Source organism: Perca fluviatilis, chromosome 6 (assembly GCF_010015445.1).
Source record: "Perca fluviatilis chromosome 6, GENO_Pfluv_1.0, whole genome shotgun sequence".
In the NCBI taxonomy this organism is placed as follows: domain Eukaryota; kingdom Metazoa; phylum Chordata; class Actinopteri; order Perciformes; family Percidae; genus Perca; species Perca fluviatilis.
Genome location: NC_053117.1, coordinates 41,243,377 through 41,255,169, shown reverse-complemented (window position 1 = coordinate 41,255,169; position 11,793 = coordinate 41,243,377). Strand labels below are relative to the sequence as shown.

Below are 11,793 nucleotides of genomic sequence, written 5' to 3'. Positions count from 1 at the left end.
TACAAACGCCGTGGGCGCACCGCTTCACCATCTTGCTTGGAGTCAGTGTTTGTCGGACCTGCTCACATAGTAACGGTTGCTACGATGTGTGATTGGACAATTGCCGTTTTTGGGGAGGGGCCGGCGAGAGGTCAATTGTGCTATGCATGATGTCATTTTAGTGTGTTAGCAATTGGAAAAAACTGTAAAACAATTACGTGTGTGTGTGTGTGTGTGTGTGTGTGTGTGTGTGTGTGTGTGTGTGTGTGTGTGTGTATGTGTGTGTGTGTGTGTGTGTCTGTGTGTCTGTGTGTCTTTGTGTGTGTTTGTTTGTGTGTGTGTGTGTGTGTTTTTGTGTCTTTGTGTTTGTTTTTGTGTGTATGCGTGTGTGTGTGTGTGTGTCTGTGTGTGTTTGTGTGTCTTTGTGTGTGTGTGTGTTTGTATGTGTGTGTGTGTGTTTATGTGTGTGTGTGTGTGTGTGTCTGTCTTTGTGTCTTTGTGTGTGTGTGTGTTTGTGTGTGTGTGTGTGTGTGTGTGTGTGTGTGTGTGTGTGTGTGTGTGTGTGTGAGAGGTGCTAACGTTAGATAAAACAAAGTGGTGGAGCGAGGGTAGCCTTATACGCTCCTTTACAATCTTTTTCTGAACTTAACTAAGTAGTTTTTGTAGCTAACCAACGATAAAATTAAAATATTCTCTGGTTTAGATACGTATGAGTACGGTACAGTTTCCTCCAGTAGACTTCAAAAGTCCTCCTCTTCCACGGTCTGCCCTGACCTCAGCCTCAGGATCACCTGAAACAGAAAACACACATCAAGTTTCCAAGGGTTCAAGTTTATTGTCATATGCATATTAGTACAAAGTATCACAGCAATGAAATACAATGTGACTGTTTCAATCACACACACAAAGACAGACACATACACACACACAGACACACACATACACACACAGACATACAGACACACACACACACACACACACACAAACACACACATAGACAAAGACACACACACACACACACACACACACAGACAAAGACACAGACACACACACAGAGAGACACACACCCACACACATACGCACACACAGACATACAGACACACACACACATGCACACACACATACAGACACACACAGACACACACACACACACACACATACAGACACACAAACATACAGACACACAGACATACAGACACAGACACAGACACACACACACACACACAGACACAGACACAGACATAGACACACACACACACACACACACACACACAGACATAGACACACACACACAAACACACACACAAACACACACACACAGACTCAGACACACTTACACACACAAACACAAACACCCACACACAAACACACACCCACACACACACACACACACACACACAAACATACCCACACACACACAGACACAGACACACACACACACATACCCACACACACACAGATACACACACAGACACACACACACACACACAGACACACACACACAGACACACACACAGCAATGCTCGTCTGATATGAACAGCCAGGCGCGCGATCAGGCACAAATCTACACTTCACAGCTATTTGCGGCGCTTCCGTGTGCCGTGTATTTACGCTGTGACACATCACGGTGTCACAGACGCACACACACACACACATACAGGTCACACACACACACATACAGGTCACACACACACACATACAGGTCACACACACACACATACAGGTCACACACACACACATACGCACCTCTTTCAGCTGGGCGATCTCTTTGCTCTCCACGTGTCTCTGAGCATGGTTGGTTATGGCCTTCACTCTGGTTGCGTACCTGGAGAGTTCAGGTGTTTTATTTTGGAGTTTGTTAGCGTTCAGACTGATGAAAACATGGATCTCTGTCTGTCTCTTACACGAGAGAAGTGAGTGTCTCTTCGAGGTTGCATTCTGAAGGAGAGATGTTGACGATCATGAGGGTTTTGGCGTTTCCTCCGAGTGAGTCCTGCATCACCTGAGAGAAGAAACAGTTAGCTAACCTTCACCCAACCAGTCCTCCAAAACACACGAGGATATCTCTGTGTGTGTATGCAAGTGTGTGTGTGTGAGTATGCAAGTGTGTGTGTGTGTGTGTGTGTGAGTCTGCAAGTGCGTGTGTGCGAGTATGCGTGTAAGTATGTGTGTGCGCGAGAGAGTGTGTGTATGTGTATTTGAGAGTATGTGTGCAAGTGTGTGTGTGTATGTATGTGCTGCTGTAACAGAGTGTTGAGAGGTGAACTGGCACCCCTCTAGCTACCAGTCCGTATGGGGACTCGAACCAGCGACTCTCTGGTTCCCAAATCAACTCTCTACAGACTGAGCCGTCCTGTTACCTGCGTGAGCTTGCTGTTCCTGTACGGTACGTGTGGCAGCTCCGCAGACAACGCTGAGATCACATCTCCCAGCGCGCTCAGAGACTTGTTGATGGAGTTAGCCTCCTGCAGGGAGTGAGAGAGAGAAGGAACAGCTGATATGCTTTCTGTCATGGAGTCAGAAACCGTTCCCTCATTCCCTCTATCTCTCTATTCCCTATATCAGGGCTTCTCCAATGCAAGCGCGTAACTTTGGGTTCAACATTGGTGGAGGGGGGTTGAGATCTCCAGCTATCTAGGGAGGTCCCAGGACATGTCTCCAGGTATTGTCGAAAAAAAATAATCAAAAAAAGCAGCAAAAGTTTCGATGGTTAGTATTCTCCCAAAAGGAACCCTTATGTTAAAACACTTACCGGCAATGACGAGCGGGATGAATGTGACACAAATAAAGTCAATCCTAAAGATTTACTGTGCCACATGTATGTGTATCAGTATATGATTATTTAAAAAATCATGCCAACAATTAATATTTTAAAGGAATACGCCACTATTTGTTGAAATAGGGCTCATCACGGTCTCCCCTGGCTGTAGATAGGTGGGCCAACGCATTTTTTGTCTCAGTGCAAGTAATTAGGTTGTTTTTTTGTCTTTTGTTGGCTCACTTTTACTCACAACATGCTAACCGGCAACATAGGATTCCATTCACTACACTAAGCTAACTAGCGTTGCCGCTGCCAGTGTTGCACGGACTAAAACAATGCATGCACAAAAAATGCGTTGGCCCACCTATATACAGCTAGGGGAGATCCCTTTAATAGCTTAGTATTCTATGCAAAAGGTTTAAAGGATTTTGGCTGCCCACACATTATTGTAGGCCCGGTTTAATAAGCAACTTAATTTTCTACAATATATGTAGTATGGGGTCCATGCTCTGTCTCTCTTTCAGTTAAGGGGTCTTTGGTTAAAAATACGTTGAAGACCCCTGTTCTACTGAGGTATGGAAGATATTACTGACAAACCCCCTGCTTCCCCCCCCTGGTATTTGTTCACTTTTTCAATGTTGTTTCAGACTTATTTTCTGATGTTTTTGTCACTTTTACCAACAAGTTTGTCTTTTTGTACAAACAAATGTAGTCCTTTTTTCGGATACTTTTGTGCTGTTTTTCCCAATGTTTTTGTCTCTTTATTTCAAAGTTTTTGTCGTCTTTTTCAACGTTTTTTCAGTCTTGTTTCGACAGACGTACTTCCGGCTGAGATTGCTGAAGCGCAATAAATCAAGCTTTAAAAAACAAGTAAAGCAACATCTAAGGGCCCTACTACACCTGTAAACCATATTTTGTAAATACATTTGTACTTTTTATGTATAGGAATATTTATGTGTATACAAAGATGTTGTAAGATTTAACTTTTCTATATTCAGTGCTTATGTATACTCAGCGAAAAAAGAAATGTGCTCTCACTTTCAACTGTTTTTATTTTCAGCCAACTTATCATGCGTAAAACTTAGTATGAACATAACAAAATTAAACTACTAAGAACTAAACTGAACAACGTTTCACAGACATGTGACTAACAGAAATGGAAAAATGTGTCCCTGAACAAAGGATGGTCAAAATCAAAAGTTGCAGAACGTTACAGGGAAGACCTCCTCCTCTCTCATGTGGTCCCCTTCCTGCAGGCTACAGGGAAGACCTCCTCCTCCCTCATGTGGTACCCTTCCTGCAGGCTACAGGGAAGACCTCCTCCTCTCTCATGTGGTACCCTTCCTGCAGGCTACAGGGAAGACCTCCTCCTCTCTCATGTGGTACCCTTCCTGCAGGCTACAGGGAAGACCTCCTCCTCCCTCATGTGGTACGCTTCCTGCAGGCTACAGGGAAGACCTCCTCCTCTCTCATGTGGTACCCTTCCTGTAGGCTACAGGGGAAGACCTCCTCCTCTCTCATGTGGTACCCTTCCTGCAGGCTACAGGGAAGACCTCCTCCTCCCTCATGTCCCCTTCCTGCAGGCTACAGGGAAGACCTCCTCCTCCCTCATGTGGTACCCTTCCTGCAGGCTACAGGGAAGACCTCCTCCTCTCTCATGTGGTACCCTTCCTGCAGGCTACAGGGAAGACCTCCTCCTCCCTCATGTGGTACCCTTCCTGCAGGCTACAGGGAAGACCTCCTTCTCTCTCATGTGGTACCCTTCCTGCAGGCTACAGGGAAGACCTCCTCCTCTCTCATGTGGTACCCTTCCTTCAGGCTAGACTACAGGGAAGACATCCTCCTCTCTCATGTGGTACCCTTCATGCAGGCTACAGGGAAGACCTCCTCCTCCCTCATGTGGTACCCTTCCTACAGGCTCATCCTGACATGACCCTCTATAGCATGATAATGCCACCAGCCATACCGCTCATTCTGTGCACAATTTCCTGCAAGACAGGGAAGTGTTCTGCCATGGCCAACGAAGAGCCCGGATCAAAATCCCATTGATCACATCTGGGACCTGTTGGATCGGAGGGTAAGGGCGAGAACCATGCCTCCCAGAAATGTCCAGGAACTTGTAGGTGCCTTGGTGGGAGAGTGGGGTAACATCTCACAACAAGAACTGGCAAACCTGGTGCAGTCCATGAGGAGGAGATGTACTGCAGTACTTAATGCAGCTGGTGGCCACACCAGATACTGACTGTGACTTTTGATTTTGACCAACTTTTGTTCAGGGACACATTTTTCCATTTCTGTTAGTCACATGTCTGTGAAACGTTGCTCAGTTTAGTTCCTAGTAGTTGAAAATTTTATGTTCATACAAAGTTTTCCGCATGTTCAGTTGAATGAAAACAGAAGCAGTTGAAAGTGAGAGGACATTTCTTTTTATACTGAGTTTATTTAGTGTAATATGTATAAGAGTATATGAAGAAAGAATAATACTAGTTATACTGCTCTTATTTTTGTATCATGTGGCTGTTTTGTCTGAAAAAGTGTTATCTGTTGTAATGTTTTATGTTTTCTGTGGAGCCATGGAAGAGTAGCTGATGTTCTGCATCAGCTAAGGGGATCCTAATATAATCAAATCATGCTTTTTTTCGGACGATTTTTCTGATGTTTTTGTCTCTTTTACTGACAAGTTTATCTTTTGTTCTGACAGTTTTTCCGAAAAATTGTTGCCCCACAAATGTAGTCCTTTTTTCCGACCCTTTTGTGCTGTTTTCCCGCAATGTTTGTGTCCCTTAATTTCAAAGTTTCAGTCATCTTTTTCAACAATTTTTTCAGACTTGTTTCGACAGACATACTTCCCACGGGAGTGTGCCTATGTTCCCATATTTATAAGTTTTTCTTTTCACTGAAAATTAGGCCCTATGCTCCCACATTTCTAAGATTTTTTTTCCAAAATTAGTCCCTATGTTCCCACATTTCCTTTTTCATAAATTTGTATCAGATTTTATCCCCCTTTCTCCCAATTTGGTAGCCGATTACACCCAACCTATTATCAAGTAGCAATGGACTACAGATGGAATGTAACCCTAACCTTAACAAAGGGCCTAATTTTAAGAAAAATCTTAGAAATGTGGGAACATATGGCTGACAACCTATGGCCTTGCCACCATGCGGCTATTGCGGCGCCAGGATAGCGAACCTTGAGCTGATGGTCCTTGGCGCCAGTCTTGGCGGCTCTCTCACTGCCGGCCAGGTCCACCAGGCTCAGCTTCCCGGTGCTCACGCTGCCGTTGGTCAGATTTCGGCTCTCCACCATGATGCAAACGATGAGATGGGAGCGGGAACTCTCCACGTTCATCTCTGGAGGAAACACACATCACATGGTCAGTCCATACCAGACATCTGAGACACACGCACACACACAGAGAGACACACACAGACACACACAAACAAACACACACACAGACACACGTACACACACACAAACACACATACACAGACACACACAGAGACACACACAGAAACACGTACACACACACAAACACACATACACAGACACACACAGAGACACAAACACACACAAACACGGACCCCCTCTCTTATCTCTGGTTGTTTCCTCTCCTCTCTGAATAATGTGTCTATGAAGACACGACAGCCTCTGTGGTTTTAGAGTCATGTAAAGGACATTGATTACTGGATAGAGAGCTGATGCTGCAAAGTTTCCTCTGATGATGAGATAAAGAAGTCATGTTTGATAACACAGACACACACACACACACATTGTCATACATGCAGACACACAGAGACACATATTGTCATACATACAGACACACACAGACACACAAACACACATAGACACACACGTTCTCATACATACAGATACACACACACGCACAAACACTCACACACACGCACACACACGCAAACAAACACACACGCACAAACACTCACACACACACGCACACACACACGCACACAAACACACACAGATACACACACACACATTCTCATAGATACAGACACACACACATACACACACAGACACACGCACACAGACACATAAACACACATACACCCAGACACACACAAACACACACACGCACACAAACACACACAGACACACACACAAACACACTCACACATGCACGCAAACACACACAGACACACACACACATAGACAAACACATTCTCATACATACAGACACACACACAAACACACACACAGACACACACATACACACACAGAGACACACACACTCAGACACACAAACAAACATACAAACACACACAGAGCCCCCTCTGAATAATGTGTGTATGAAGACATGACAGCCTCTGTGGTTATAGTCTTGTGTAAAGGACATTGATTACTGGATAGAGAGCTGATGCTGCAAAGTTTCCTCTGGTGATGAGATAAAGAAGTAATGTTTGGTAACAGATAAAGAGCATCTGCTGATGAGCGTTGGCGTAGAGCATGTATGAGCTGAGTGGTGTCAGTGTTTGTCAACCTCGGAGCAGAATGGCTGCAGTCACAGAGCTCTCCTTCCTGCTGTTTGCTCTCATCAACAACATCCATGCACAAGAACAGATCATCGTCCATGAGGAATGGACCAATTACACCTTCAACCTCCCCAACAACACCAACTCCTGCCTGATCTCCAGATCTGTTGGTGAGGAGAAGCTTGTCCTGTGGAACACCTCTGACCTCTGGTCCAACAACCCCTCGGTACCTGAACACTTGAAACAACGACTTGTGACCACGGTGAATACTTCTTACACCATCCTCAACCTGACCCATTCAGACTCCGGACGGTACCGAGAGGAGTGTTGGACTGAAGGCAACGTGACGCATGAGAACAACTTCACTATTACTGTTTGTACTACTTCAAAAGATCAGAGCGGTATCAAAGCAATCTTTGGAGAAACAGTGGACGTGCCATGTGCGGGAGCATCTGATAATCTGGATGTCCTGTGGCTCAAACGGGACTCTGTATATGAGCAAGAGACATGGTGCAGAATTTTTGGGGACAATACGACATCAGTGACGGACAATGTTAGAGGAAGATACCAAGTGGTGGCAAACACATCAGCTCTTTGTGTTTCCAACGTCACAGCAACAGACTTTACATGGTACAACTGTCTGGTGATGAACCAACAGCAGTGTGTTAGCAGTTACACTGTGAAGTTGGTACCGTATGAGATAATCTACGGCTCAGTGGGAGAGGCCGCTGTGTTGCTGTGCACTATCACCGACTACGCTGATGAACAGCCCCCACGTTGGGGGAAGGGTAATACCAAAACAAACTCACTGACCTAGAACTACACAACCACACTTTTCCTTCAGGAGACCAAAACTACTCTCTGGTGTTTTCATCTCTAATGTTAAATCACTCAGGTCTGTACCAATGTGAAGCCGCTAGGAGACAGGAATATTATTATCTGGTGGTGTGCCCCAAATTTGTCCCAACTGCTGTAGAGCTCTTCTCAGTGGGAGAAGAAATCACTCTCAGATGCAGAGATAGGGGAGAGGGTAGGTGGCATGATTCAAGTCAAACTGAACAGAGGGAAAATCTTTACTGTAGAGTCTAATCAGAGCATGAGCAGAGTGAGCAAGTACTTTAATAAAGGTCTCCTGGTTATCTCTAATATCTCAGTGGGAGACGCAGGGGAGTACTGGTTGAAGAAGTCATGTTTGATAACAGATAAAGAGAAGCTGCTGATTAGGGTTGGCATGGCGATCTGACAGCCTTGAAGGAGCTGACGGGATAACATTTCACTGGAACTGTACTTCTACCATTTCATGTGACAAATGAAATTGATAGGCCCATTTCTAGTGTTCCCGTGATGTCACGGCACTATGGGAGCGCCCAGCTGGACTGAGTCAGCTCAGCTTTTACCACACGGTAGCCAAAATATCACATGGTTGTTGTTCAATTAGATTCACAAACGGAAGAGAGACAAGCCCGCTCTGTTTCTCTACAGAATCAAAAGGAAAACCCAGACATGAGGATATTGTGGATATGTGCAAATTAAGACACACACACACACACACAGACACACACAAACACACACACAGACACACACATACACACATCCTTTTTTAATGGAACAGCACGGTATGTTACGGTATGGCACGGTACGGTACGTTACGGAACATTACGGCATGGTACGGTACGTTACGGAACTGTACGTTACGGAACTGTACGTTACGGAACGTTACGGAACTGTACGTTATGGAACGTTATGGAACGTTACGGAACGGTACGGTACGGAACTGTACATTACGGAACGTTACAGAACTGTACGTTATGGAACGTTATGGAACGTTACGGAACGGTACGGTACGGAACTGTACATTACGGAACGTTACAGAACTGTACGTTATGGAACGTTACGGAACGGTACGGTACGGCACGGCACGGCACGGAGACTCACTGGTGGCGGAGATGTGTCGGTTGGCGCCAGCCTGCTGGAACAGGGCGTAGAGCTCCTGAGCGCTGGACGCCTCTTTAGTCTCGGCGCCCTGAGCGAACACAACGCCCTTCCTGTTCCTCTTGATCTCCACCCGCCGCGCCGCCCCGGGCAGCGCCATGGCGTCCGCAGCCGGCGGCGCCAAGAGATCCTGCAGCCGGTCGTTGTACAGCTCCAACATGTAGGCCGACACCTGAGAAGGGACAACGTCAAAGTATCTTTATTAGTCTCCTCAAGGAGAAACTAGTTTTGGACACCGAGAGGAATCTCTGCAAGAGTTACAACAGTGACACACAACAAGCACAGGGTTAACACAATTACAAGAGAAATGTACAGTAAACATTTGGGCTACTCAAAGAGCTATGCAGATCGCAAATTGCAAATTACCGTTTTCTAATCTTGTGTAAAAAAGCCATCCTTCCTACATTCTTATGTCCTACCATACATGCTCTACAAACACTCGTTCCTACTTCCATAAGCATCCATGCATTCAGTCATAGATAAACACTCATTTAACCATTCATAAATAGCCATACATTCAGTTATAAATATGCATTCCTTCCTCCATTCACATCCATACATACATTCAGTCGCAAGATATACATCAATGAATTCATGGTCATACGTTCATACGTGCTTATACCTGATAGCCTGAGAGGAGTGAAGGAAGAGAGTCGAGGGAAGAGAGAGTCGAGGGAAGAGAGAGGCTCTAACGGGCTACAATGATTTCCTGAATGTTTGTTCCACTCACAACATCCGATTGACCCCGATCGACGTGCATAAACGCACTAAAAGTGCCAAAACAAGTGTTAAAACATTGAAACGAGCGCCAAAAAGGCCAAAATGCGACAGAAATGTTGAAACAAGCTTTAAAAACTACAGGGCTGGGTATCGTATGTGATATAATAATAATAAAAGAGATTCTCAGAGAACTTCTGTTGTTATTTGTAAAAACAAGAAGCCAAACCTCTAATATTTTTATAATAACGCACCAGAATTGACACCCAAAAAGTTTGTTTAAAAGACTTTAAAAGACATTTTAGGTCTCCATCCAAGGTGAAGAGACAAACACACACACACACACACACACTCACGCAAACACTTACATGCACACACACACACACACTCACACAATCACATGCACACACACAGACACACATAGAGACACACACACACTCACACACACAGACAGACACACACACAGACATACAGACACACACACACATGTGTCAAGGCTGAGCATATCGGAAGAAGGCCAATATCAGACAAAATGTGAAAATACTGGTATTTAAAGATCTTTCTGATTTATAATGACGGTCAGTCAAGTATAAAGGTTGGATTGATCGGGTGAGGGGGTAATATGTCTAAGAGGAAAACAAGGTCGCAAACAAAGCTAAGTGGACTCGGCCTCGCTGAACAGGTGCCTGAGATTAATATGGCAGCAGGAAAGGATATTAACATGCAGGAGCTGTCTGAGCTGATTCGAATCATAATAAGGGAAGAAATCAATGCGGCGGTTGATAAACTTCAACCGCAACTTGATGTCGTTAAAAAAGACATGGCTGAGTGTTCTAACAAAATTGTTGCTATGGAGGAAATGCTTGACCACATGGAGATCAGGTTTACGGCGCTGGAGGTTGCAAACAAAAGTTGGCGTAAAGAGAACACGGACTTGAAAGAGAAAGCTGATTGTTTGGAGAATCATAGTCGGAAATATAACATTCGTATTCTCGGCTTGGTTCGAGATACAGAGAAGGGGAATCCAACAAGTTTTGTGTCTGATTTGCTTACTGATCTGTTTAAGGATAAACTCCATCGTGCACCTGAAGTGGAAAATGCCCACCGCGTTGGACCTGTGGCTAAATCTGGTCAGCATGCACTGATTGCAAGGATGCACAGGTTGGATATGAGAAATTAGATTCTACGTTTAGCCAAGAAAGAAAAGCTGTTTGTGATTCGTGGAATGAAGCTGCGCATTTTACTATTTTATGTGTAAAATAGTAGGTTTGTCTGAGTTGGTGTGACAGCTTATTAGTTGTTAACAAATGTTGGCAATATGGGGGTGCATTTGGGTGAATGTGGGTGTATGTGTGTCTTTGTGTTGTGTGTCTTTTTTGTTTAATGTGGTTGGTGGTTTGATCATTGAACAAGTGGCTGAGGCCAAATTGCTCGGCGTGATTGTGGACAGCAGGTTGACGTGTAACGCTCAGATAAAACTAATATTGAATAAAATGGGCAGGAGTATGGCTGTAGTTCGCCATTGTAGGAAATGCATACCGATTTGCATACGGAAAATTTTGGTGGAATCAATAGTTTTGTGTCATCTGGACTATTGTTCCATCATTTGGGCTGCAACTACAGAGAATAATTTAAACAGATTACAGATTGCACAAAATAAAGTTTCTCGGCTTGTCCGTATTAGGGACATCATGTAAGAAGCAGAATTAATTATTCTCTTATTAAATTCTTAAAAAATATAATTATTACAAAAGCACCAGAAATTATTTATAAAAGATTGTCTTTCTTCAGTGACGTTCATACTCATTCCACTCGCCAATCAAGTGAAGGGCCTTTCTTGTTACCTGTCTGTCGAA

General features: G+C 44.5%; 1 protein-coding gene across 1 annotated transcript in view; it reads right to left on the bottom strand.

Annotated features, from left to right (window-relative positions):
* Positions 1–547: 547 nt before the first annotated feature.
* The window catches only part of LOC120560189 (kinesin-like protein KIN-14E), a 31,921-nt gene continuing 20,675 nt past the window's right edge, over positions 548–11,793 (bottom strand). Inside the window, exons 11-16 of the mRNA XM_039802432.1 lie at positions 9,164–9,392; positions 5,931–6,091; positions 2,340–2,444; positions 1,884–1,981; positions 1,726–1,804; positions 548–770 (exon numbers count right to left, since the gene is read on the bottom strand). Of these exons, the coding sequence (XP_039658366.1) occupies positions 720–770; positions 1,726–1,804; positions 1,884–1,981; positions 2,340–2,444; positions 5,931–6,091; positions 9,164–9,392 (723 nt within the window). The 3' untranslated portion in view covers positions 548–719. The remainder of the gene's footprint in view (positions 771–1,725; positions 1,805–1,883; positions 1,982–2,339; positions 2,445–5,930; positions 6,092–9,163; positions 9,393–11,793) is intronic.